General features: G+C 50.2%; 12 protein-coding genes across 12 annotated transcripts; 5 read left to right on the top strand and 7 right to left on the bottom strand.

Annotated features, from left to right (window-relative positions):
• Positions 1–1,182: 1,182 nt before the first annotated feature.
• On the bottom strand, positions 1,183–2,144 carry BX661DRAFT_38403 (uncharacterized protein). Its single transcript, XM_051539119.1, has one exon. It carries the CDS (start codon positions 2,033–2,035, stop codon positions 1,418–1,420), a length of 618 nt encoding a protein of 205 aa, XP_051390519.1. The 5' UTR covers positions 2,036–2,144; the 3' UTR covers positions 1,183–1,417.
• Positions 2,145–2,372: 228 nt separating this feature from the next.
• Positions 2,373–3,227, bottom strand: BX661DRAFT_184557 (uncharacterized protein). Its single transcript, XM_051536545.1, has one exon. The coding sequence runs from the start codon at positions 2,946–2,948 to the stop codon at positions 2,757–2,759; it is 192 nt and encodes a 63-aa protein (XP_051390518.1). The 5' UTR covers positions 2,949–3,227; the 3' UTR covers positions 2,373–2,756.
• Positions 3,228–3,932: 705 nt separating this feature from the next.
• Positions 3,933–6,496, top strand: BX661DRAFT_38383 (isocitrate lyase). The gene is made up of 2 exons (XM_051539118.1): positions 3,933–4,212; positions 4,793–6,496. The coding sequence occupies exons 1-2, from the start codon at positions 4,138–4,140 to the stop codon at positions 6,404–6,406; spliced, it is 1,689 nt and encodes a 562-aa protein (XP_051390517.1). The 5' UTR covers positions 3,933–4,137; the 3' UTR covers positions 6,407–6,496.
• A 21-nt stretch (positions 6,497–6,517) lies between these two features.
• Positions 6,518–6,945, bottom strand: BX661DRAFT_184555 (uncharacterized protein). Its single transcript, XM_051536544.1, has 2 exons — positions 6,878–6,945; positions 6,518–6,821 (listed from the first exon to the last, which is right to left on the bottom strand). Exons 1-2 carry the CDS (start codon positions 6,906–6,908, stop codon positions 6,577–6,579), a joined length of 276 nt encoding a protein of 91 aa, XP_051390516.1. The 5' UTR covers positions 6,909–6,945; the 3' UTR covers positions 6,518–6,576.
• A 196-nt stretch (positions 6,946–7,141) lies between these two features.
• BX661DRAFT_184554 (60S ribosomal protein L19) lies at positions 7,142–9,020 on the bottom strand. The gene is made up of 5 exons (XM_051536543.1): positions 8,959–9,020; positions 8,861–8,919; positions 8,080–8,189; positions 7,922–7,941; positions 7,142–7,898 (listed from the first exon to the last, which is right to left on the bottom strand). The coding sequence occupies exons 2-5, from the start codon at positions 8,917–8,919 to the stop codon at positions 7,488–7,490; spliced, it is 600 nt and encodes a 199-aa protein (XP_051390515.1). The 5' UTR covers positions 8,959–9,020; the 3' UTR covers positions 7,142–7,487.
• A 1,323-nt stretch (positions 9,021–10,343) lies between these two features.
• On the bottom strand, positions 10,344–11,451 carry BX661DRAFT_184552 (carbonic anhydrase). The gene has a single exon (XM_051536542.1). It carries the CDS (start codon positions 11,271–11,273, stop codon positions 10,542–10,544), a length of 732 nt encoding a protein of 243 aa, XP_051390514.1. The 5' UTR covers positions 11,274–11,451; the 3' UTR covers positions 10,344–10,541.
• Positions 11,452–11,995: 544 nt separating this feature from the next.
• On the bottom strand, positions 11,996–12,669 carry BX661DRAFT_184551 (uncharacterized protein). The gene has a single exon (XM_051536541.1). The coding sequence runs from the start codon at positions 12,506–12,508 to the stop codon at positions 12,329–12,331; it is 180 nt and encodes a 59-aa protein (XP_051390513.1). The 5' UTR covers positions 12,509–12,669; the 3' UTR covers positions 11,996–12,328.
• Positions 12,670–13,695: 1,026 nt separating this feature from the next.
• BX661DRAFT_144423 (uncharacterized protein) lies at positions 13,696–13,974 on the bottom strand (the record flags this gene model as incomplete). Its single annotated transcript, XM_051533047.1, has 1 exon — positions 13,696–13,974. One exon carries the CDS (start codon positions 13,972–13,974, stop codon positions 13,696–13,698), a length of 279 nt encoding a protein of 92 aa, XP_051390512.1.
• Positions 13,975–14,408: 434 nt separating this feature from the next.
• BX661DRAFT_184548 (40S ribosomal protein S18) lies at positions 14,409–16,008 on the top strand. Its single transcript, XM_051536540.1, has 4 exons — positions 14,409–14,547; positions 15,161–15,278; positions 15,302–15,623; positions 15,888–16,008. The coding sequence occupies exons 1-3, from the start codon at positions 14,545–14,547 to the stop codon at positions 15,619–15,621; spliced, it is 441 nt and encodes a 146-aa protein (XP_051390511.1). The 5' UTR covers positions 14,409–14,544; the 3' UTR covers positions 15,622–15,623; positions 15,888–16,008.
• Positions 16,009–16,097: 89 nt separating this feature from the next.
• BX661DRAFT_184547 (putative methyltransferase-domain-containing protein) lies at positions 16,098–17,172 on the top strand. Its single transcript, XM_051536539.1, has 3 exons — positions 16,098–16,349; positions 16,540–16,988; positions 17,009–17,172. The coding sequence occupies exons 1-3, from the start codon at positions 16,181–16,183 to the stop codon at positions 17,156–17,158; spliced, it is 768 nt and encodes a 255-aa protein (XP_051390510.1). The 5' UTR covers positions 16,098–16,180; the 3' UTR covers positions 17,159–17,172.
• A 394-nt stretch (positions 17,173–17,566) lies between these two features.
• BX661DRAFT_184546 (urease) lies at positions 17,567–20,461 on the top strand. The gene is given in 6 exon segments (XM_051536538.1): positions 17,567–17,880; positions 17,922–18,338; positions 18,365–19,406; positions 19,417–19,595; positions 19,628–19,764; positions 19,836–20,461. 6 exon segments carry the CDS (start codon positions 17,758–17,760, stop codon positions 20,380–20,382), a joined length of 2,445 nt encoding a protein of 814 aa, XP_051390509.1. The 5' UTR covers positions 17,567–17,757; the 3' UTR covers positions 20,383–20,461.
• Positions 20,462–22,076: 1,615 nt separating this feature from the next.
• BX661DRAFT_184544 (uncharacterized protein) lies at positions 22,077–23,410 on the top strand (the record flags this gene model as incomplete). Its single annotated transcript, XM_051536537.1, has 1 exon — positions 22,077–23,410. A coding segment is annotated over exon 1 (1,110 nt), but the record flags the coding sequence as incomplete, so codon positions are not given.
• Between the last annotated feature and the right edge of the window lie 947 nt (positions 23,411–24,357).

The following is a 24,357-nucleotide window of genomic DNA, read 5'->3' as shown; positions in this document are numbered from 1 at the left end:
CATCTCATCGTCGGCCAGCGCCTTGAGTGCAATCTTCTTGTACAGCGCCGGCGTGGCGTCCTTCGTGCCCTCGTCGTCGTCGTTGGCCACGAGCTTGACTTGCGACCGCACGCGGATCAGATCCAGCTTGAGCGTAAGGATGGCCGCATACAAAGTGAACATGAAGGCGCCGTCGAACAGAAGAATCAGCGAGGATACCAGGCAGACCTCGTGCAGCGGGCCAACGCCCGAGCATACGCCGACGGCCAAGATGCCAATCTCAAACAGATAGTCCTTGGCCAGCTGTCCAGCGCAGCGGTCGATGCCGCGCGCAATCTGCGCCTGGATCTGCGACGGTGTCGCCGACCCGGTGCGCTCAGTGCCCGAGTCGCTGCGCTGGCGGTCGCTGTACGCCGCGAGCAGCACCGAGCGCGTCAGCGTCAAGGACTTGTCGAAGCCCACGCAGATGATCAGGAAGGGCAGCGCCTCGGTAAGCAGCACAGCGTCGATCGAGTAGCCCAGGAGGTGCGTGGTCATGAGGGCAAAGACAAAGGCGCAGAAGCCCGAGAAGATGACGGACACCGCCAGCGTGATCTGCGAGCCGTACCGCCGCATAGTGATGAATGTGTTGATGAATGTTCCAATGGTGATGGCGTAGCTCATGAACACCAGGAGAACCTCGCCCACCGTGGCTTCGCGCAGCAGCCGGTAGACGCGCTCAACGATGCGCACGGCCACAGCGCTCTTCCGCCCGGCGTTTCTGGTGGACTCTACTGGGCCCTGGGCCATCTGCGCCTCCAGCTCCCGCCGTGCGCTGCGCACCCACTGGTCGGCCATGGCGGCGCGCTCGCTGCCGGTCGTGTCCAGCGCAAACACCAGCACTGTCGCCGGCGACTCGGGCGTGCCGCGCAGGAACTCGTACTTGGCGTTGAACAGCTCCACGCTGCCCTTGCCCTCCATCTGCATCATCTTGCCTGCGTCCTGGCGGATGGGGCTCAGTGCAAGGCACTCGTCGGTGGCCGGGTCCCTGGCGCACACCTGGTCGAAGGCCACTGCGCCGGCACTGTGTCCCTGGATCTGCACAAACAGGGCGTCAATTTCGCCAATGTTCTTGCGGAACGTCGCCTTGTGCTTCCGCGTGGCGCCGGTCGAGCTGTGGATGGCCACTGCAAAGACGTCGATGCTCTTGACCTCTGGATCGTATGCCAGGCTGGACGCTGCCGAGGACGCCTGGCCATGGCCACGTTGAACTTTGCGCTGTCGTGGCGCGTATAGCTCATTGTGTGGCTGGGGAACAGGTCTTGCTTGCCGCTGAATAACTCGTCGTGCTTTATTGTCTGCCAAAGGAAATAGCACCCGCACAGCACAAGAATGGTGCAGAAGGCAATTGTCTCGATGGGATTGCGCGCCACGCTGCGAGTGGCACGCGAGATTACGCCTACCATTTGAAATTACAAAATATATATATATAAAGTATGAAAAAATAAAGTACCGTCTTCGTTGTGACCACAAGGATAGGATAACAAGGGGGATGGGAAAGACGGTGAATAAAAATAATATAATAGTACGAAAAAGTGAAAATAAAAGTGAAAGCGAAAATAAAAGTGAACGAGCGATAAATAAAGAGACCAAAATTGGGTGTGTATATGGTATAGAGGCGCCGATAGACAAAGCCAAGCCTTTTTTCTCTTATGTTTGGTAGCCACTGGAAAAAGAAGTATAAGAAGAGCCGTACAGGAACGAACGAAAAGATACTTGAATAAAAAAGACAGAAAGGACACACCACCCACGCGCAATCAACATTGAGGCCAGCAGCAGCAATAATAACGTTTGTGTGGACTGTTTTTTGTATTGTTTGTTTGCTGTTTGGTGTTTCAAGCCCGATTCTGCCTAGCTTGGTTTCTTTCGCTACCTGCAATCGCAAAAAAATATAATCGATGCAGCTTAATCTGCAGAGCGCCGCGCATTCTGGCGATTGTGACGCTGAAAAATAAACAAAAAAATGGAATTCACACTTCTGAAAGACCCAACCACCCCCGAGCCCGCATAAGCCCATGTTTTTTTTGTTATTTCTCTCTGACTGTTTCTTTGAGGGTGGGCGTGCGGGCAATGCAGCCTTGTCGATCTGCTCCTTTTCGATGCTCACTTTTACCCAATCCCAGCTTAATGGACACTGAGAACGAGAGAAAAGTGGATTTTCTCGATGCAATCCGATTCAAAACGGAACGCAAAGAAACGAAAAATAACCAAATGAAAGGGAAGAAAAATTGGATGTTATTGGCGGGTCGTTTGGGGAAGATGCGACAAGCAAATAAAAATGCAAATGCAAATGCAAATGCGAGTACAAGCACCCCCCCCCCCCCAAAAAAAAAAAAAGAGGGAGAAGACGAATGGCTGTCGATTTTGATTTGGTTCACACTGTATGCGCACGAGATCTGAGCGTGCGTAACCATAATCTGGATCCAAATTGCACCTGCGCTGCACCTTCACAATCAAAAAGCAATAAAAGGGTATATTGAGATCTGAGTTGGAAAAGGAAGAAAAATGCTGAACTGATATAGGGTAAAAGTAACCTTGAATGCGCGCCACAAAGTACGCCCCTGCGCTAGATGCCCACGAAAGTTTGGCCCTGACTGGATTGCTGCTGCCTGGACGCGCGGATTCCAAATACAAAAAACCCCCTGGCAGAAAAAAGAACAAAAAGAAGTGAAGAAATGGATGGATGGGAGACGCTGTTGCTTGCGAATGTACTGAAGCCTGCCAACAAATTTTTATTTTTAATTTGAGGTGTATATAATAGAGCACTTATCTGTAATTTCTAAAGCTACGTCAAGTTTATCGTCATTATTGGCTGGGGATAATGCGGTTTTATGGGCAATTTTATTATTGAAAGTAAAATTCTTTGCGTTTCGAACCTGTGTCAAAGTACATGCTTTTTTAAATTTTTCCACAAATTCTTTGACTTTCATATCACTACTACATATGTTGAATGATATATTGTATATTAGCAAAAGTCAACAAAATTAGTACACCCAAATTCGTGTTGGTTTTGAGAACCTTGATCAGCAGAGAATCGACTGTACTTACGTGCATCCAGAGACCTTTGTGTGAGAACTTTTGCTATTTTCCTGTCCATTTGGAATTAAAGTAACATCAAATTTTTTTGCCATTTTGAGTAATTGATAAATATAAAAGTTGGGCTAAAAAAGAGGAAAGAGATAAGATGTATCAGAATATGTCTGCGAGAAGTTGGGTAATTTAAAGCAACCGCACGCGTGCACACCGATACAGAACAAGATCCCTGACAGCCCCTGCAAGAGGTTGTGGGTGCGCATCATTTTATCCGTCTGCAAGCATAATTGCTATGTTTTCTGTATTAAAATTACCAATGAAAAACAGTGCCATTATGTACAGGGTAAGGGTTAGGACGAGTGAGGATTTCTAATTGCCACTCCCAATTAATTTGCTTTTCCTTTCAACAGAAAATCAAAACAACGGATCCAGTTGGTGGAGAGTTGATCTAATCGGGCTAGATCTAATTGTTTGAGCGACAAGAAAACCCCCTTTTCGATTCGGTTGCTTTGTCTGAGCAGCCTTGCTCGCGCCAACTGAGTCGCAAGCCGCTGCGCAAGCCCGCCAGAATTGTGTTTTACCCAGGCAATTTCTTTTGGTAAGTGTTTCAATTTAGCTGTCCTCGTGACAAAAAGGTTAAAGTTTATGTTTGATTAGTGGATTCTTGGCCATTGGCTGTGGACAACCGCAATACGAAAGGAGAATCAAATATCTTTATGCCTTTTCTTGCTGTGTTCTGGCTTGGTTTGGTTGTCACATTCTTCTCGCTTATCGCATGTGAAAAAATGTAAATTAAGTGTTTGAGCACGGGCCAATGTCCCTATTTATTTTAACTGAAAGACAAAGCCCAAGTGTCTGTTCTCAGCCTTCTTTTTTTTACGGTTTCATGTGCTAATTTCTGATGAGAACTGTCATGTGAACAATTAAATTCCGACAGCAGGCGGACAATTTATTCGCAGATGATGGATTGCAAGCGTTAACGAAAACCCTCTCTGGACATGGAAAAACAATCCTAGTTTAATTGATAGGCCTTGGCGGAAAATATTTTTATTGCACTTTTTTAGTGACTGCTTTTAAGAAATACTCATGCTCTTTATCTGCGGCAATGATGTTTTCTTGATTTTTCTTAAAAGAAACAAAATATATATTCGGTTAATAATGGTATGCGTACGCGCGGGAAAAAAAGAAGCGATAGGCGCATAGACCGCAATATAAGCAAATGGCAGTTTAATCCCTTACAAGAATAAGAGATAAAGACGAATGGTATGAGTAATTACTCATTTTATCTTGTCTTATTTTTGGCTCGGGAGCATAATGTAGTCCAAATAAAAAAACCAATACGGCAAATATTTGTCTATGCCGCGCCGATAAAGTGGCTCTATGATGCTCTAGCTTGTGACTTTGGCCAAGGTCACACATGAATTGTATCATTATCATTATCTTTGGCTTGTGTGTCTGTCTGTGTCTGTGTCTGTGTCTGTGTTTATGTTTGCCCTGGATGTTGTTATTTTCGCATGAAAGCAAAATGTATATAAATGAGGGCCGGCGAACGCCAAATGCCTTTTTTTGCTCGAGTTTAGAATTAATATTCAATATTATCCGCTTATCCAATACAACGCGAAATTAAACCATCAATCTCGATCTTTTCCTATTGACGCCCGCGCCCACACATTAATATCATCAAGTTACACTTTCAATTTTACATTCTACATTGACAATGGTCAACACTACTTCTGCGCAGCTTATCGAAGCTGAAGAGAAGCGGTTCCGCGAGCAAGTCGAGCAGGTGGAGCAGTGGTGGAACAGCCCGCGTTTCCGCGGCATCACTCGGCCCTACACGGCCGAGAGCATTGTATCCAAGCGCGGCTCGATCCAGCCGACGTACCCGTCAGACATTCAGGCCAAAAAGGTGTTTGCGCTGTTCGAGGAGCGGTTTGCCTCGCGCACGGCGTCGCACACTTTCGGGTGCCTCGACCCCATCCAGGTGGCGCAGATGGCAAAGTACCTCGAGACCGTGTACGTGTCCGGCTGGCAGTCCTCGTCGACGGCCAGCTCGAGCAACGAGCCCGGGCCGGATCTCGCCGACTACCCGATGGACACGCTGCCCAAGAAGGTCGACCAGCTGTTCAAGGCGCAGCTGTTCCACGACCGGCGGCAGAATGAGGAGCGCCTCAGCGTGCCGGCCAGCGAGCGCGCCGACCTGCCGTTCATTGATTTCCTGCGGCCCATCATTGCCGACGCCGACACTGGGCATGGCGGCATCACGGCCAACATGAAGCTGGCCAAGATGTTCGTCGAGGCTGGCGCGGCCGGCATCCACATTGAGGACCAGGCGGCAGGCACTAAGAAGTGCGGGCACATGGCCGGCAAGGTGCTTGTACCTGTGTCCGAGCATATCAACCGGCTGGTTGCCATGCGCGCGCAGTTCGACATCATGGGCACCGAGACGCTGCTGGTCTCGCGCACCGACGCCGAGGCTGCCACGCTGCTGACCAGCAACATCGACCCACGCGACCACCCGTTCATCCTGGGCTCGACCAACCCGGCGCTGCCGCACCTGGCCACCGCCATGACCGATGCGCAGAGCCGTGGCGTATCTGGCGCCGGGCTCGAGCGCATCGAGAAGGGGTGGAACGACAAGGCTGGCGTCAAGACCTTTGCTGAGGCTGCGGCCGACTGGGCAGCGCAGGCCGGCTGCTCCAAGCAGCAGATTGCGACATTTGGCGACCAGGTCGGCAAGCTGTCCAACATCGAGGCACGCGCGCTGGCAATCACAGTCTTTGGCGGCAAGGCTGGCGAGATCTACTGGAACTGGGACGCGCCGCGTCCGCGCGAGGGCTACTACCGCTACCGCGGCGGCACGGCGGCATGCATCATGCGCGCCGTGGCCTACGCGCCGTACAGCGACCTGCTGTGGATGGAGACGGCCAAGCCAATTCTCAGGCAGGCCGAAGAGTTTGCGCACGGTGTGCGTGCCGTCTTCCCCGACCAGTGGCTGGCGTACAACCTGTCGCCGTCGTTCAACTGGGACGCGGCCGGGCTCAGCGACGCCGACATGGAGGCCTACGTGCCCAGCCTGGGCAAGCTCGGCTTTGTGTGGCAGTTCATTACGCTCGCTGGCTTCCACGCCACGGGCCTGTCGTCGGACCTGTTTGCGCGTAGCTACGCCGAGCGCGGCATGTACGCCTACGTTAACGGCATTCAGCGCCAGGAGCGCGCCAATGGCGTCGAGACGCTGGCCCACCAGAAGTGGTCCGGCGCAAAGTATGTCGACAGCCTGATGGCCATTGCCACGGGTGGCGTGTCCGCGACCTCTGCGATGGGCGCTGGCGTGACCGAGACACAGTTCAAGTGAAGCCAAGAAGACACGCCTTGGCTGTTTTTCTTTTTTATTCAAATTTCATTCCATCATCTCCCATCTTGTATTCACACACTTGCTTCTTCAATATAAATGATTTAATTTCGATCCGTGATCAAATTAGTTAACAAATTAAGCTTGACGCGGCAAATCGATATTTATCTAGCTCAGCCGCCATGCAGCGTCGAAATGAACTCGATCACGTCGCCGTCCTGCAGCTTGTAGTCGGGCCCATCCTCAACCTCCCAGTCGCTTTCGTTGATAATGACCAGGATACCAGGGCGCACGGTAGTGTCCTTATAGAACAGATCCTTGTTGCACCTCTCGTCAATGACCGAGTCGCGCACATGCTCGATCAGCTCCTTCATCGTGACCGGATACGACGACCCATCCGCGACATTGCCGACTGTGGCTGGAAGTTGGCCATGACTTCCTTGGCCTTGTCCTTGACTAGCAGCTCCATGCCACTTGTAAACTTTAGCGTGATTGATAATGACATATTATTGTTGGAATAAGAAAGGCGAAATGAATAGGAAATATGGTGGAATAAGGAGGGAAAAGAGTTTGGGATTTGGGATTTTTTTTTGTAGTTTGAAAAACTTGGTTATTGAAAGCTTGTGGGCAAAAGACCACTAATATCAAAATAAATAATAATAAATAAAATGGCAAGCGTAAAGCACTTTGTATCAATTTATTTTTACCTTTGCGTTAATAATGTTTACTTTATTGTTCGATATAGTCAAATGTAGAAATATAAAGTATTTCCTTTCTTGCTTGCTGTTTTAATAAATATAAAATCCAATGCTGGGGGGGTTTATGTTTCCAATAAAAGTTGTAAAACAGCAACACGAAAGAAATAAAGCAAGAAAAAGATACATACAAAATACAAGTAACCTTCCTTCATTCCTGATACACTAACCACATTAAACGGATAAAACAGAAACAGGACCCGTTTACATTTAAATTTAAAGCTATCAACCAAAGAAAAAGTACAAGATCTTGTCCTTTTTTTAACCGCTTGCTTTCCCATAGAGTCTCCCCACCTCTAGCGTGTATATTCCACAAAAAATGATAAAATTTACTCGCCCGAGATAAGAGCATCGCGCTTGGCAGCGACACGCTGAGCACGACGCTCGCGAGCAGCCTTGTTGCGCAGACGGTGGGCCTCAGCCTGGTCCTTGAGGATCTGAGTACGGGTGTTCTCAGCCTTGGCCTTGTGGATGTACTCCATGAGCACACGCTTGTTCTTGAAACCGTTACCCTTGGACTTCATGTACAGGGTGTGGTACATATGGCGGTCGATCTTGCCCTGCTCGCGGTACTTGCGCAGGAGGCTACGCAGGACGCGCATGCGGCGCATCCACAGGACGGAGGTCGGCATGCGGGCCTCGGCGGTACCGTGGCGCTTACCAAAGCCGGAGTGGCGACCGAGGCGCTTGGCGGCGGCGTGCTCGCGAGCGCGGAAGCGGGAGGCAGCAGCCTGGGGCTTCTTGAAATCAGACCGCTCTTGACAAGCTTGCGGATGTTCTGGCCTAAAAAGAAAAGTTATAATTAAGAACAGCGTTATTAGTTTGCTGTTATTTTTGCTATACAGGGCCAGTGCGTGTTAACGCAAGGATCAAGCATAATAATTGGCGGCAGCCGCTGCAGAGCATTTCAAAAATACTTACGAGAGTTAGCCTGGGCGATCTCGGTGGTCTCGTTAGGGTCGAGCCAGACCTTGCGCTGACCGCACTTGAGGACGGAGGCAGCGAGACGCTTCTGAGTGTTAAGGTTAGCCCTATAGTCGTTGAACAGAAATCAAAAGGATATTGTTAGTCTACAGTCCTCTTTGGTAATAATAACGGCAATTAAAAATATGCAAAGAACGGAGCAAAGGGGGAGGAAGCAACTGGGGTGACCCGACTGACCAAATGGCCGCAGCCAGCACTGGGAACAAAGCCGAGGAAAAAGCAAGACACAGAAAGAACAGGATCAAAAAGTACGAGCGCAAAAACAACCGTCTGCGCTGCTCCGCCTACTTTAACGGAAAGAGACTCAAGGGGCGCTAAAACACACCCGCGCAGCGTCGTTTCCGACTCTGAGTTGGCTGGCTAAAACAAACTGACCACCTCGCGAGATTCAGCCCCGATTGAGTGTTTTTTGTCTGTTCCAGATTCGAAAAAAAACACAATCCACAAAGGGGCCTGTGGCTGTGTTGACAGAATCCCAAAAGACGCGTTTGCTCTAGCCAGCAAACCAGGAACAGTATAGAGCGGCTATCTGCTGTACTCTGGCTGCTACTCCTTCCCGTCTGCCGCCCTGTGTATTTCCTGCTTCTGCTGCTGGGTCGCAAAAACAAACGGTGTCCAGTTATAAGCTGCTCAAGTTGCCGTCCAAGCCCTCCCTCCTCTCGATAAGAAACGCCTTTTTCACTTTTAAACGAGTGTCGAGATTTCACTCGATTTAAACGACAGAGAAAATTTTTCTTCCTCCTCTTTCAAGCCTTCTCCATTCCGCGATTTGAACATAATAAAAAAAGCTAAAGCTGATTTCAATTGAGCGCTTACATTTCAACTATTCTTCGTGTCCGACAAGAAAGAACTACGAGCCCGTATTTATTTTATTAAAGTGGGAGAAAGAGAAAGTAACCCTTTGAAATTGCAAAGCTTTACTCTACGCATATACCCCCTCCCCCTTCCAAGTTTTCTTCAGCGCTTTTTCTTTTGCTCTCATCTTTTTTTTGTCAGCCAATTTTTTTGCTTTTAGGCTTAGAACTGTATGTGATGCGATTTTTTTCTTTTGCTTGCTTGTGTTTGGCTCAAATTTTCTCAATGAGCAAGTGAGATTCAACATATTTCGCGGGCAACATACCCCTCCCAGTGCAGAAAAAAATTTATTTTTTGCTGCCTTTTTTGAGCACGCCTTTATTTTTCTGTTCGTTCAGCCGGTGATCTGGCAGATCAAGCTTTCGTATTGATTGCGCGAATGGCTGGCTGGGGGTGGGTGCTTCCATGCTCAGGAATAAACGGTATGCCCTACAGCAAATCACGTGCATATTGATTTATAACATTGGGCCAATGAAATGATTGGCAGGTATTTTGGTTGGGACGAGTGCGATTTGGCTGGGGGAGAAATTGTGAAAAGAGCGTTGAGTGAGCCGAATCGACTCGCAATTTTTATTTTGTCAGCGACAGGCAGGGACAGGGCCACTACTGATCAACCAACTTGAGAGCGTTGCGTGCCATGCCAGAGTGAAAAACAAAAAAAAAATTCTTGCGTTTCTACTGTTCTGTATGGGATGTTTTGCATTTGGTGTTTTGTTGTTTTTGCTGCTAATGCTCGCAGACATCATCAAACTCCAATTGCTGTTCCTAAATGTTACTGTTATCACGAGTTTCGCGACCTAAATTGCTGCTGCAAGCGCGCTGCGCGAGGATCGCTTCAAAGCAGAAAATATGTGAAAATAGGGACGCGAAGCAAGCATGTTTATTTATGTTTCAAGGCTAAACTTTTTTCTACAGGTCTTATCCTCCACGCATTATTTTATATTGTCAATACATCTTTGTGTTCCACCAACGTTGCTTGGGTCACACATGACACACGCGGTTGTTTTTTAATTACTTTAAAATTTTATTTTCATAGTTTTTAAAGTTGTATTTTCTTTTCCGATATGCATTCGCATTAAAAAATGCATTAGCGGGTGGGGGTTTTGCATTAGGAATCTTTAAGATAGCTTTTTTACTCTTGGTGGCTTTTGGTGGATCTTGTGGCTTGCGATCCACCTCCCTCCCGGATACGGTTGTGACGAAGCAAACTATATTTTCATTGTTCAATCTGATCCCCAAAAAAAATTATTTCCGCTTTTTGCGGTTGAAGATTATGCTTTTGGATCCACACTGAGCGTAATTACCAGAGCGCGCTTTTATATATATATTGACAAAGTGTGGAATCGCAAAAAATGAAACGCTCACACAGCTTTATCTTGCCAAGATAACGAATGAGATAATGATAAGATCGTAAAATTATATTAAACCCGGACAAGAGGACAAGAAAAAGACAGGCAATGCAGAGGAAAGAAGGTAAAAACTAAGGAGAGAAAAAGAGGCCAATAGACATGGAATAAACAAAAAATAATTCCCCCCTTATTGCTTTAGTGCTCGGCAGCGTTCAGCTTGAAGATGCTGGGGACCTGCTTGGGGCCAGTCACCGAGATGTCGAGATCCTTAAGCAGGCCGGTGTTCAACTGCAGCATCCACCCGTGGATGTACAGCTCGCGACCCTCATTCCAAGCATCATGCACGACAGGCAGCTTCGAGATAGTGCTGACACCCTGGATAACATTCAGCTCACCCAGTCTGTCCACGCGGTCAGCCTTGGGCAAACGGTCGATCTCCTCCTGGTTAGCGAGGTACAAGTCCTTGACGGGGCGCAGCCAGTGATCCAGAATACCGACGGAATCGCTGGACATAGCGGCCTTGATACCACCGCAGCCGGTGTGGCCGGCAATAATGACGTGCTCAACCTTGAGGTGCTTGACAGCGTACTCGATAACACTGAGGACGTTGAGGTCCTCGCTGGGGACGCGGTTGGCAATGTTACGGTGAATGAAGATGTCGCCGGGGTTGGTCTGCGTCATGACATCGACAGCCATGCGGGAGTCCGAGCAACCGACCCAGAGGAGCTTGGGCGACTGTCCCTTGGCCAGCTCAACAAAGAACTCGGGGTTCTTGACTTGCATCTCCAACGCCCAGTCTTTGTTGTTCTGGATCACGCCGTTGATTGACGAGTTGTTCTCTTGAACCTGATTAGCCATCATCCTGTTGTTTGAAAGAATTGAGCCGAAGCGAAGTTTGTTAGAAAGTGGGAGGGTAGGCCGAAGCATGAATGGTAAGGAAGCCTTTTGAAAAGTTGGGAAAAGGTGGGTGGTGAGGATGATATTTATATGAAAATAGTCCGTAATGAAAAAACAGGTATTGTAAAGACAACAACAATAATACCGGGATAGCTAGAAAAAACAAGAGGCGCAAGTAATAAAGTAGAAAGAAAATTTTCTGTAGAGAGAAAAACAAAAAGCAATAACAAGACTTGGAAAATTGCAACAGGAAATGGAATCACGGCATTACGAACTGGATGCATGAGGGCCTCGGAAGGGCCTTCATACAAACAGTCCCTATTTTTTCCATTCACTGTCTTTCCCGCATGTGCACACAGTCACATAAAAATTTATTTTTTCGCAAAGTCTATTGCCATTTTCAATAATGCCGATCCAAGCGAATGAAAAAAATAAACAAAGTGGGGCTCTAGTGCAATAAGCAAAAAAAATTAATTTTTTGGGTAATTAGCGGCGAGCTCACGACAGCAGAAGGGGTGAATAAATGACGGAATGGAATTTATTACTGCAGCACACGCGGAATTGAGTGGAAAAAGAAAGACCAAATAAAAAATAGATCATACTTGGACAGTTCATTTTTTATCTTGCCAAATTCAGTTTGGAACAGAACAACTGACAGTGGCTAAGCTTTGGCAATAAAAATACATGAACAATAAATATTGCACCGACTTATTACAGATATCATTCAAATACAAGCGAAATCAATGTCCCAGAAAATTTATAGAAAAGGAATACATGGTAATAGCATAAATGCACAAATTGAGCGAGATAAATAAAGGCTAATTTGTTTTGCATGGAAAGCCACCCCATGTGCAAAATAACACATTTGCAGAAATTGTATCCACAAAGTGCAGTTTTAGGTATTGCATGCAATCCCGAATAAGCAATATAAATAAAAATCCGGCAAGAGTAAGACCCCGCTTGACCGGCACCTTGTCCAAAATGACACGCGGCATGTCAATATAGAAAGGACAAGACCAAGGACGTGTAAAGCGGACTTTTCCCAAGAATTTCTGGTACCAAATATCTAAAACAACTTTATAAAATCAACATTGCGAGACATAATAAACTTGCTGAGAATACAAGAAACCAGATGCTAAAGTCGAAAACGTGAAAGCCACCACTAAAAAAATATAACAAGAAGGCGCTGATGTAATCCAATGATGGACGCGAGAGGTGATCTGCAAAAATAGATAATTACTTGCTTTGTAGCTGATGGTGATCATGGGCTCGCCCACACATTGCAGCTGTTCTGGAACACGACGAAATGAAAATAATACCAAGACTAATGACAATTGCGCTGAGTGGTTTCATGATTACCGACAATTAAAATCCAAAAAATTGTAGTGTAAAGTGTAAAACTTAATAAAGTGGTGTTAGTCCAGTGGCAATTGAATGGTAATGGTCTAAAACCAAGGTCAATACGGGATGGATAGTCTGTTTTATACCACTCAAAAGAGTAAGAGCTGGGTCCAGCAGTATTTTTTTAGGGATGGACATCATGGGCAACAGCCAGTACATTCCTTTTTTTAGAATATGAACACGTTTAAATAAAAATGATATATTGCTTTTTTTGTTGCTTGTCACTCATTTGAGGGATGTGCAGATATAGTATTGTTTTCATGATGTGCGGGAAAATAATTTATTTGCCAAAATAAGTCCACTTTAAATGAGAAAACTACTCAAGGTAAAAAAGTCGGCAGCAGATCAGTTTGAATCAGTCAGACGAGCAAGAAGGCTCAACACTAGAACATGAGCTCTATCCCAGAAATCGATTGCATCACTGCAATTGAAAAGAACATTCTTGACAAAAGCTTTCCCAGCAACTTAATATAAAGTAGACAAGGGCAAACTCCATTTTTTTGTTGATGAATATGTAAAATTGTTGTGGCCCAGTTCGAATTGTTCCCACTGTAGCCAGATGTATGAGCCAATTCCCGCCTCGCATCGGCGGCAGAGCAAGTGACATACAGTGTCGAGATTGAACAATGTACAGATGAATTAAGAACAATGTCAATGGCACACGCCTATATTGCTTTGTCAACAATTTTTGGTGATTTATATAATATCCCATTTATAAATCAGCATAATATGTTTTTAATATCTAAAGAAGGCACTCTTCATCTTCAGCACATATATTGCTGAATACTTGAGTATCTCGAAATCTTTTTTCAGCGCTGATTCCATCCGAAACAGATAGTATCACGCAGAACTCGGAAAATGTCGGATGGAACGCAGCAGCACACCGTATAATTCAGCTCCCATTGTGACAAGAACAAAACTGATAGGCAGGCAGATAGGCAGGCAGGCCAGTTGGGAGACAAGGTAAATGCAGAAATAGAGAAAATAATGTGTATTTGAAATAGTGTCGGACCTGGGGGGACGGCATTGAAGAAAACCAAAAATCGCTCGCTCACTTGTTCTTGGTGAGACGGTATGAGAAGCTCTTCCGTGTATGCGAGAATTCGCCCAGCTTGCGGCCAACCATCTCCTCTGTGACGCGCACGGGAATATAATCCTTGCCGTTGTGAACCAGGAATTTTGCGTTGACCATATCGGGCATTATCGTGCATGCCCGCGCCATCGTTTTAATCGGCGTTCCTGTGCGAATGCTCTCTTGAAGGTTCGGGAAGTGAACGTAGAAGGGGCCCTTCCACACAGATCGCGCAAAGGTGACCAATGAGGTGTGCATCGTTAATGTGAATGTGTCTGTTTTTAATTTTGCAAAATGCCGGTGAGAAACTAAATTTACAATTGACCAGCTTCAAGGAGAAAAAAGTCAAAACGCCGAGAGTGATAAAGTAAAAAATATACTTGATAATTGGCAGAACAATCGCTTCAATTCAAGATTCGAGACATTTCATACAAGCTTTTAAATGCCCAGCTTTTTATTTTTTGGCTCAACAATAGCAGATAAAGGCGTGCATACATTTTTCTCCACCTTTGATCTTGTGCACAGCAAAAATTGAAAATAGAAGGAAAACCCGCAATCAAGCGTTAATCAGGAGCTAATCATAAATCAGTTGCTGATTAGCATCCATCAACGGCCGCGCAAAATAAGCAGCGAAACAAGCAGGTGATTAATAAAGCACCTCAAAATTAGAGATTCTCCCTCGAGCTTAAAGAGCATAAAAAAATCCAATGAACCAGAGCAAGTATTTACACATATAGAAAAGCAATTTTGGCGTGTGGTGTACTCAGCCTGACTCCCTCTCTTCAAAAAATCGTTCTGGTTGCGAAATTTATATATTTTGAACTAAAGATGGTGCGTGTCAACAGACGTCGGCGGAGACTCGGACAGTACTTACGCGATGGATGCGAGTTGGATACGTGATGGATGCTGCAGATAATTTTTAAAAGAGACGGACCCACTATGCCCGCTTGAGAAATTTGAATTTCGAATGGAATGAACCTTTGAATTTCAAATTTCAAATTTGGTACAATCTCTTGATCGAATGAGATTTGGACTATAAGCGAGGCTTGTTTTGGCGTATATGTGGTGGCAGAGACACTGGTTAGTTGCTGGCACTACGAGGCTGTGCAGAGAGATTGCGTTGCTAGTCTCAGGAGAGCCGCGCAAGTTACTTTTGACAGTGGAAACTGGGCATGGCCAGAGCCGGCAGCCGCGCTAGCCAGACTTGAACATACAAAACGACTCAACAGGCAGAGCTTACAAACGGCCCGGTTAATTCAGAATTGCTGCAGCAGAAAAACACACCACGTAGACATCCTCATTCCATTCGCATAAATACGCGTCCAATCGGCACAACAACAAATCTCGCTCGAACGAAACGAGGCTTAATTCAAATCCCAATCCCAGCAGCAAACCATTTATTACTAACTCATACTATATTCCTTCCGCGGTACATGTATTGTAGTCTCTCGTTGCTACCAGTAAGGACCAGTTCCAGCCGATGCTCCGTCTGCTCAACACCAACGTTGACGGTAACGTGAACATTATGTACGCCCTGACCAAGATTAAGGGTGTGGGTCGCCGTTACTCCAACCTTGTCTGCAAGAAGGCGACATTGATATCACCAAGCGTGCTGGTGAGGTCACCGCCGATGAGCTCGAGCGCGTCATTGAGATCGTCCAGAACCCCCTGCAGTACAAGATCCCCGCGTGGTTCCTGAACAAGCAGAGAGATCACACCGATGGCACTACCAACCAGCTGGTTGCCAACAACGTTGATATTGAGCTCCGCAAGGATCTCGAGCGCCTGAAGAAGATCCGCGCTCACCGTGGTATCCGTCACTACTGGGGTCTGCGTGTCCGTGGTCAGCACACCAAGACCACCGGTCGTCGCGGACGCACCGTCGGTGTCACCAAGAAGAAGTAAATGTAAGTCTCATTATCTTTTTTTGCTGGATCCATATGTTATTCTTACTTTTTGTTGTGTATGATGCTTTATTTACTTACATTGTCCGATTACTTCCTTCACTGGTCGTTATGCGGAAGATTTTCTGCAATACCTGACACACACATATTGTAACCCATGGATTTGCCATTCTTTTTTGCGTACAGTTAACATTTTGGATTACTTGGTTTACTAAATATCTCATTTGTATAATTTACATTTTTCGATATTTTGCTTGTTACATGTAGTTTTTTTCGAGCGGTTTACTTTTTGTTTCGGCACTGCTGGACTGGTTATTTTATCTCGTTTTATAAATTTTTTTAGACGGGTAAAATACATTGACATACTTCGTTAGTTGAAAAAAGAAAATCAAGTTTAATGTGAATTTAGTTGCAAAATTTTACCCATAAAAGAGGGTGCGCAAGTATGAGTTGTTGCGCGCGAGGAGCCAAGTGCGATTTTTTGTATCAAATAAATACTTTTTTTTACACAATTCGATCTAGATTTCTTTTTCATTATTTGCCATCGTGTTGTTGCAGAGATGGTGTCGTTTTACGATCAATTGATCGAGGGAATCGACGGATACATACTGGTTGAAGACGCTGAGGAGGAGCTGTGTGAGTTGTACAGTGTGTACTACAGCAAAGATAGCAACGATCGGCTAGATCTTGTCGAGCCAAGAAAACCTGAGGTGGATATCGAAATTGAAGGTACAAATTAAAATACACAGAAATGCTGATCAAGTTCTACACCTAGCACTTGGAAGGCATAGAGCGCTGAGAGAGAGAGATATATATATATATTAATATTTGGGCAAATTCATTCTCTGACGCAGACTCTAACAGCTTCATAATTTATATTTTAAAATATTTGACATTATTCAACACATTCGGCATTTAGGCGGCAAAAGGCCGATCTCGCTCACAATCAGCCAAAATATCAATATAAATGGCGAGCCTGGGCAAACAGGCGCAGTGCTTTGGAACAGCAGCATAGTGATGGGTGAGTTCTTCGCAAGAAGCACGCCCCACTGGGACCTCAGTGCGCTAACAGCGCTCGAACTAGGATCCGGCTGCGGCCTAGTTGGGCTGACTCTCCACAGACTCGGCATGCAGCGAACGATTCTCACGGACCAATTGCGAATGATGCGCCTACTCACCAAGAATATGGATGCAAACCGACTTAAGAGCTCGTCTTTAGAAATGTTTGCAACAGAATACGTGTGGGGCCAGATGCCCGAGGACCAGAGAATCGTGCGACAGTCGATTGACATGGTGGTGGCAAGCGATTGTGTCTACCATGAGAGCGTCGCGCCAATGTTGGTGCATACCCTGGTTGATGTTTGCAAAGTCGGGTGGATGGCAAAAAGTGCGTCGGAATGGTTGGACAGGAGCTGAGATCGGATTTGGTGCACCAGGTGTTTTTGGCAGAGCTGCTGAAGCATTTTGTCGTTTACCGGGTCCCTGTTAGCCCCAAAATCGACGGGTTTTATGCGCTTTACGCAATCTGGCTGAAATAACATGAATAAAAACTTTAATCTAATAGATAAATATTAATATGAAATTATTGCAGTGCGAATTATAGCAATTGCAAATTTTTAGTTTTGCTGTCTGAACATTATTAACTCAGGTAGATGAAGCTTTAAAACAGTTAAATAATATTTAGCAAATAATAACCAACATAGTGTTTAAATGGTGTAAAAAGAATATGTTCAATTTTAGTTGATCTGCGAGTAATGATAATTGCCTGCTAGTGAATTAATCGATAAGGTCATTTTCATTTCGCGATCATCATTGCTAGTTTTCTGTTGCGTTGTAGATTGTCAATCCAAGTTTAGAACTTATGATCGCGCCCTTTGAAGAAAGGGCGATGTGATTATACAGGGTGTACTATTTGCTTTATTAATTGGCATTTGGCATACATTGTTTATTATTCTTTCCATATCTAAGTTTGTGTGTGTGTGTGGGAACTTTCCTAGAATTACTGCAGTTTAGTTTGGCTGGGTGTATGCTACCTATTCCAGTAGAAAAAAGAACAGAAAAGGCTCTGGGCCTTTAGCCCCTTTCTGTCCACTTTGTTTTTTATTTGGACTTATTATTTTTCTATTACCAAAAACAAATGAAACTCTTACCACGCGAGCTCGACAAACTAACGCTAGTACAAACAGGATTGCTGGCGCAGAGGCGGCTATCCCGCGGAGTTCGACTCAATGCATCCGAGAGCACAGCGCTCCTGGCTACAGTGCTTCTGGAGCTGATGCGTGACGGCACGCACTCGGTCAGGACTTGCAGTCATTGGGGCAGGGAATTCTCGGGTTCCGGCACGTAATGAGCTCGGTTCCTTATATGCTGCACGATGTTCAGATTGAGGGCACGTTCCGGGACGGCACCTTTCTGGTGACGGTGCATAATCCAGTGTGCACGGTGCACGGCGACCTGCGCCTGGCGCTGTATGGGTCTGGAATCCAGGTTGGGCAGGGCATGGATCGTGTAAACGATATTCTGAGCGAGGAGAGAAAACTCGTATTGAAGGAGATCAACAACGAGCTGTTTCCGTGGTCGGAAGAGGTCGCCGCGGAGTTTGCGTCAGATGAGGCGCTGGTCGGGCAGGTTGTGCCGGCACCCGGGGTCATTGAGATCAACAAGGGCCGGCAGAGGTACGCGCTGAAGGTGACCAACCATGGCGACAGGCCAGTGCAGGTGGGCTCGCACTACCACTTTGCGAGGCCAACGCAGATCTCGAGATGGACCGGCAGGTGGCGTACGGCCGGCGGCTGGACATCCCGGCGGGCACCGCTGTGCGCTTCGAGCCTGGAGACTCGCGCATCGTTCCGCTAGTGGACATTGCGGGCAACCGCATTGTGCACGGCGGCAATGGGTTTGCGCCGGGCAAGGTGGTCAGCGGGGCGGAGGCGGTCAGGCAGAAGGTCATCGAAATGCAAAAGAAGGGCGCTCTGCATGTGGAGCAGGCGGCAGAGATCAGCCAACGCGTGCTGCTGCCCCGCACGGTCGACCGCGCCACGTACGCGATGACGTTTGGGCCAACGACCGGAGACCGCGTGCGGCTGGGCGACACATGCCTGTGGGCTGAAATCGAGCGGGATGCAACAGTGTACGGCGACGAGTGCAAGTTTGGCGGCGGCAAGACGCTGCGTGACGGCATGGGGCAGGCGGCAGGGCTCGGGAGGCGGGAGTGCCTGGACCTGGTCATTACCAACGCTGTCATCATCGACTACACAGGCATCTACAAGGCCGACATTGGCGTGCGCGACGGCATGATTGTCGGCATCGGCAAGGCTGGCAACCCCGACGTCATGGAGGGTGTGACACCCGGGATGTACGTGGGCGCGTCGACCGAGGCCATGGCGGCCGAGGGCAAGATCATCACGGCCGGCGCGCTGGACTCACACGTGCACTTTATCTGCCCGCAGCTGGCCGATGAGGCGCTGGGGTCGGGCATCACGACGCTGATCGGCGGCGGCACCGGGCCCAACACGGGCACCAACGCCACGACGTGCACGCCCGGCGCACACCACATCCGCATGATGCTGCAGGCGACGGACACGCTGCCGGTCAACATTGGGCTGACGGGCAAGGGCAACTGCTCACAGGCGGAGCCGCTGCGCGAGCAGGTGCGGGCGGGCGCCATTGGGCTCAAGATCCACGAGGACTGGGGCTCGACGCCAGCAGTCATCGACACGTGCCTCTCGGTGTGCGACGCGATGGACGTGCAGGCGACGATCCACACAGACACGCTGAACGAGTCGGGTTCGTCGAGCACACGCTGGCGGCAATCGGCGGCGCACGATCCACGCGTACCACACGGAGGGCGCCGGCGGCGGGCACGCGCCAGACATCCTGGCAGTGTGCGGGCACGCGTCGGTCATCCCATCGTCGACCAATCCAACGCGGCCGTACACGCGCAACACGTGCGACGAGCACTTGGACATGCTGATGGTGTGCCACCACCTGGACAAACACATTGCGAGGACGTGGCGTTTGCCGAGAGTCGCATCCGCGGCGAGACCATTGCGGCCGAGGACGTCATGCACGACTGCGGCGCCATCGCGGTGATGTCGTCGGACTCGCAGGCGATGGGGCGCATCGGCGAGGTCGTCGCACGCACGTGGCGGACAGCCGACAAGATGAAGCGGCAGCGCGGGCACCTCGTGAATGCCGAGCCACTTGGCGCCGAAGCTACGACCGCGACCGCGCCGACAACTTCCGCATCCGGCGCTATGTTGCCAAGTACACAGTCAACCCAGCGATCGCGCACGGCGTCGCGCACATTGTCGGCTCGGTGGAGGTCGGGCGGCTGGCGGACCTCGTTATGTGGGCGCCGCCAGACTTTGGAGTGCGGCCATCGGTGGTCATCAAGGGCGGCGTGCCGGTGCGCGCGATGATGGGCGATGCCAACGCGTCGATCCCGACGGTGCAGCCGGTCATCAGCCGGCCGATGTTCGCGGCGCTGGCCGGCGCACAGGGCGCCACGGCGCTGGCGTTCGTGTCCAAGGCCAGCCTGGACGAGGCGGCAGGCGCGCCGGCGCGTGCATACGGGCTGCGGAAGCGGCTCGAGCCCGTGAGCCGCTGCAGGGGCATTGGCAAGCTGGACATGAAGCTGAACTGCGCGCTGCCCAGCGTCACGGTGGACCCGGAGACGTACGAGGTGCGGCTGGATGGTGAGCCGTGCACGTGCGAGCCGGCGACGGAGCTGCCGCTGACGCAGACGCACCTTGTGTTTTGATTCCCGAGGGCGAGCTGGGTGCGGCCGGTTATCTTTTTTCTGTTTCTTGGCTGTGGCATTAATTTTTTCTTTGGACTTTATATTTATCGTATTTTTTCATTGCAATGTCATTCGGGCGACATTATTCACACAAGCTGCTGGCGCGGCGACCGGCGGCACCAGCACTCATATCACTTCTTTTACACTGGCGCCCAGGCTGTATTATTGTGCCAGCACCCGGCACCTGCACGCTGTTTCAGGCCCGGACCAACTTTGGAATCAGCGCCAGGATCAGCGCCAGGATCAGCGCCCGGATCAGCACCACAGTCAGCACCACAGTCAGCACCACAGTCAGCACCACTGCCGGGTCCGCAGACACTCTTTGCCCGCACAGGCTCTCAGCACGGCATGGCAAGCGCGCCAGCGCGCAGATCTCAGCAGACAACCCGTGGGACTACGTCCTGGCGATCCACAGCCGTGCGTCCGTCCAGCACAGCCTGGCGCACAGCGGCGCGCAGCTGCTGCGGCTGCTGCACCGGCTGCAGAAGATCCGGCGCGGGCAGGTGCGCGACGCGTGGAGCGGCATTTACGGCTGGGCGCACGCACTGCCGCCGGCGCCTGCCTCAGCACCCACAGCGGCGGGCGGGTGCGCCCAAGGCCAAGGCCAAGGCCAGGCCCAGGCCCCAGGCCCAGGCCCAGGCCCAACCCCAAGGCCTGGCGCCGGCGGACGCACTGCGCAGGGAGATCGTCCTGGCGCACGCAATGACCATGCAGGTGCGGTGCGAGGCTGCGCGCGGGCGGCATGGCGGGGCGCAGCGGGGCGACCGGCGCGCCGACGGCGACCGGCGCGCACGGCAAGTGGCGCTGTGTGCGCGCGCGCTCAACGACCGGTGCGCCGGCGTGCTGCTGAACTGCTGCTGGACTGGCCGACCGGCGCGCAGCTCGTGTCGGCGGCTTCCTGGACCGCGTCTGCGCGCAGCTGCTGCAGCCAGAGCAGCTGCAGCAGGCGCTGGAGGCCGCGCGCGACGCGTACCGCGACATTTCAGGCGGCGGAGCGCCCGGCGCCGGGTTTATGGGCGCGCTGTGGGCGGCGCCGGACAGCCTGGCGCTGGCTCGGCGCGCGCTGGAGCAGATCATCCACGGGCAGCGCGGCGCCGCCGATGCTGCAGCCGACGCGGCGATCCGCGCGCTGTGCCTGCGGCTGATGCAGTGCGCGCGCAAGTCCGGGCGGCCGCCGGCCGAGATCGCCGCAGTCTACGCGCTGGGCCGCCGCTGGGTGCACGCGGAGGCGCGCGCGCACAACATCATGATGCACGGCGACGCGCAGGCGTGCAACGCCGCCGGCGTCGGCGCCGCCTTGCGCGCGATGCAGCGGGAGGGCGCGGCGCCGGACGCGGCAACGTGGACGGCGGTGATTATGGGCATGTGCGCGGCCGGGCGGCTGGAGAGCGCAACGAAGCTGTTTGCGCTGCACCTGGAGTTTCTGCCCCGCCGGGGCGGCTCCGAGCGGTGCGGGATGTTTGCTCCCGAGATGGGCGTGGTGCTGGCGCCGGAGCCCAACTTGTGGGAGCAGTGGTATGCCGAGTCCGGCAGGCAGCACGTGCTGGACCCGTTTATCTGGACGTGGATGCGCGAGCTGGCCGCCGCGCACCACGAGGGCCAGGCGGCCCTCGGAGGCCGGCGGGCGGGCGGGGGCGGCCCAGGCGCAGCTGGCGCGCCGGTGGTGCCGTGGCTGCCGACGCTGGCCACGCACCGCATCATGCTCAAGGCGCTGTGCCGCGCCAGCCGCACGCTGCAGGCCGTCGCGTACCTGGCGCTGCTAAAGTCGGCGTGGCCGCAGTACGGGGCCAGCGGCGCCAGCGATCCAGCCGGGCTGCGCGGCCTCGAGCGCATCGTCCATGGCCACCTGGCGCAGCAGCTCCCGCACGTGCGCGACCTCTACGGGCTCTCGGCGCAGCCCACGGCGGACCACGGCTTCTACCACACGCGGGGCCACGAGATCCTCGCCCTGGCGCAGGCTCCGGGCCCGGGTCCGGGTCCGGGTTCGGCACCACACGGCTCGCGCGGCGATGGGTTCTCGCGCGTCGAGCGGCCGGTGTACGTCAAGGCGCTGCAGGCGTACGCGCTGCAGGGCGATGTGCCGACGCTTTTGCACCTGATGGCGCGCCACGCGCACCTCAACGACATTGCCGCGTGGACGCAGCTCGTGCGCGGCGTCTGCATGCAGATCTCCAACAGCCCCACGGACCAGCTCCTGCTGCACCCGCCAGGCACCAAGGCGTGCAGTGCGCTTGAGGCCTCAGGCGCAGCGCCGTCCTGGGTGGATTTCCTGATGAATCTGGCGCTGGCGCTGGCGCCGCGCGGCGTTGTGTTTACGCAGGTGACCTTTGGGAGCATCGTCCAGGTGGCTGCGCAGCTCGGGTCTCTGCGAGAGGTCTCCCGGATTGTGCGCTTCATGCAGGCGCATTCGGCCGTGCGCTTCAACGTCGATATGCTGCGCATGGTGCTGCGCATCGCCTGCCCGTTTGCGCTCAAATGCGCGCTTGTCAAGAGCGCGCTGCAGCTGGAGCCTCGCCTGCCCCCCACAGACGCCCAGTCGACTGTGCGTCCGGACAACAAGCTGCTGTCGGCTGTGGTGCGCATGGTCGCGGAGGAGCCGGATTTTGCGGAGCTGCGGGCCTTGGCTGCGCTGTTTTGGGACCGCAGGGGGATTGCGCTTTTGGACATGGATTACGACTGGTTGATTGCGCTTTGCAGGGAGCTGGGCTTGGGCGCGGAGGCGAGCTTCTGGGCGGACCATCGTGTGGTCATGGCCACTGCGAGGGGAATTCCGGTGGACGGAGAGATGGTGTCGCTGCGAGGGGGATTGGCCTAGAAAAAGAAAAAGAACAAGCCCACATATCAACCCTGTATTGTTTCTATGAAGCGTGTGTATATGTTATATAATGCTATATAAATGCTGGAATGTTCTTTTCATGCTGGCGCCCTGAGGTGGCTTTTTTTCTCGGCTCTTTTTCCCAACTGAAACAGCTTGTATGTTCTCTTGGGAAAAAAGGGAAAGAGCGAGGTAAGGTGAATCAACAAATCGATCAAGCGAACAATCCCATCTTTTTTACAGCAAAAAAGGCTGACATGAGCACACGCACAAAGAGCAAAGAACAAAAAACCAAAAAGATAAAAGTAAAAATAAAAAATCCAAACAAATAAAAAGAAAACCTGATATGTGTCGCTAAATAAAATAGAACATAAAATATCCACCCTTTTCTTTTTCACTCTCCCCTCCCCCCCTTTTTTCTTATTGTATTTATTATCTTTAAACTTACATATCGTTGCTCGGCCAACCTTTTTTTTTTTTCTTACACACGCACATTGGATTATAAAAAAAAAATAGAAGGCATTTTTATTTGTATTCTAGTTATCATCCCCCCTTGCTTTATTTTCTTAAAGCATCCAACAACAGCAACGGCAACGGCAACAACAACAAAACCACACTTCAAATAATTACACATACATACTGTAAACCATGGGTAAGTCGCTTCCCCCCCTTTGCAATTACTATTTGTACTGCCCACAAGAATGAATATACACACAACAATACCTTTTTTAATTTCCATGACAAATCACCATCATAATCAATATAATTGTCAAATATAAAGTCCTTTTTTTATGGCGTGTCTCGAGGCGTCCCCCTCCCCCTTTTCCATTCAATTGTTCTGAGCAACGTGCATTTGTGGCGTAAAATGGTTTACCTGTTACTATCCTAGCTTTATTAAGATGAAAAAGGTAACCATATACGTAAACGACTCAAAGTAAAAAAACCAAAGTAACCGTGGAAATAAACCACTCAAAAGTAAAATAAACCACTCAAAATAACCCCTCCATATAAAAACTCGACTCCTTCATCCTCACCAAAAACAAAAAAAGCTCATTATTTGCACAATTCAACAAAACAAAACAACAACACACTCTGTTACACTTTTTTCTACCCATTATCCT

This window comes from Kickxella alabastrina (assembly GCF_025024165.1).
Source record: "Kickxella alabastrina strain RSA 675 chromosome Unknown BX661scaffold_16, whole genome shotgun sequence".
Lineage (NCBI taxonomy): Eukaryota > Fungi > Kickxellomycota > Kickxellomycetes > Kickxellales > Kickxellaceae > Kickxella > Kickxella alabastrina.
The sequence above is the reverse complement of the archived record's forward strand: the minus strand, read 5'-3'. Positions and strand labels throughout refer to the sequence as shown.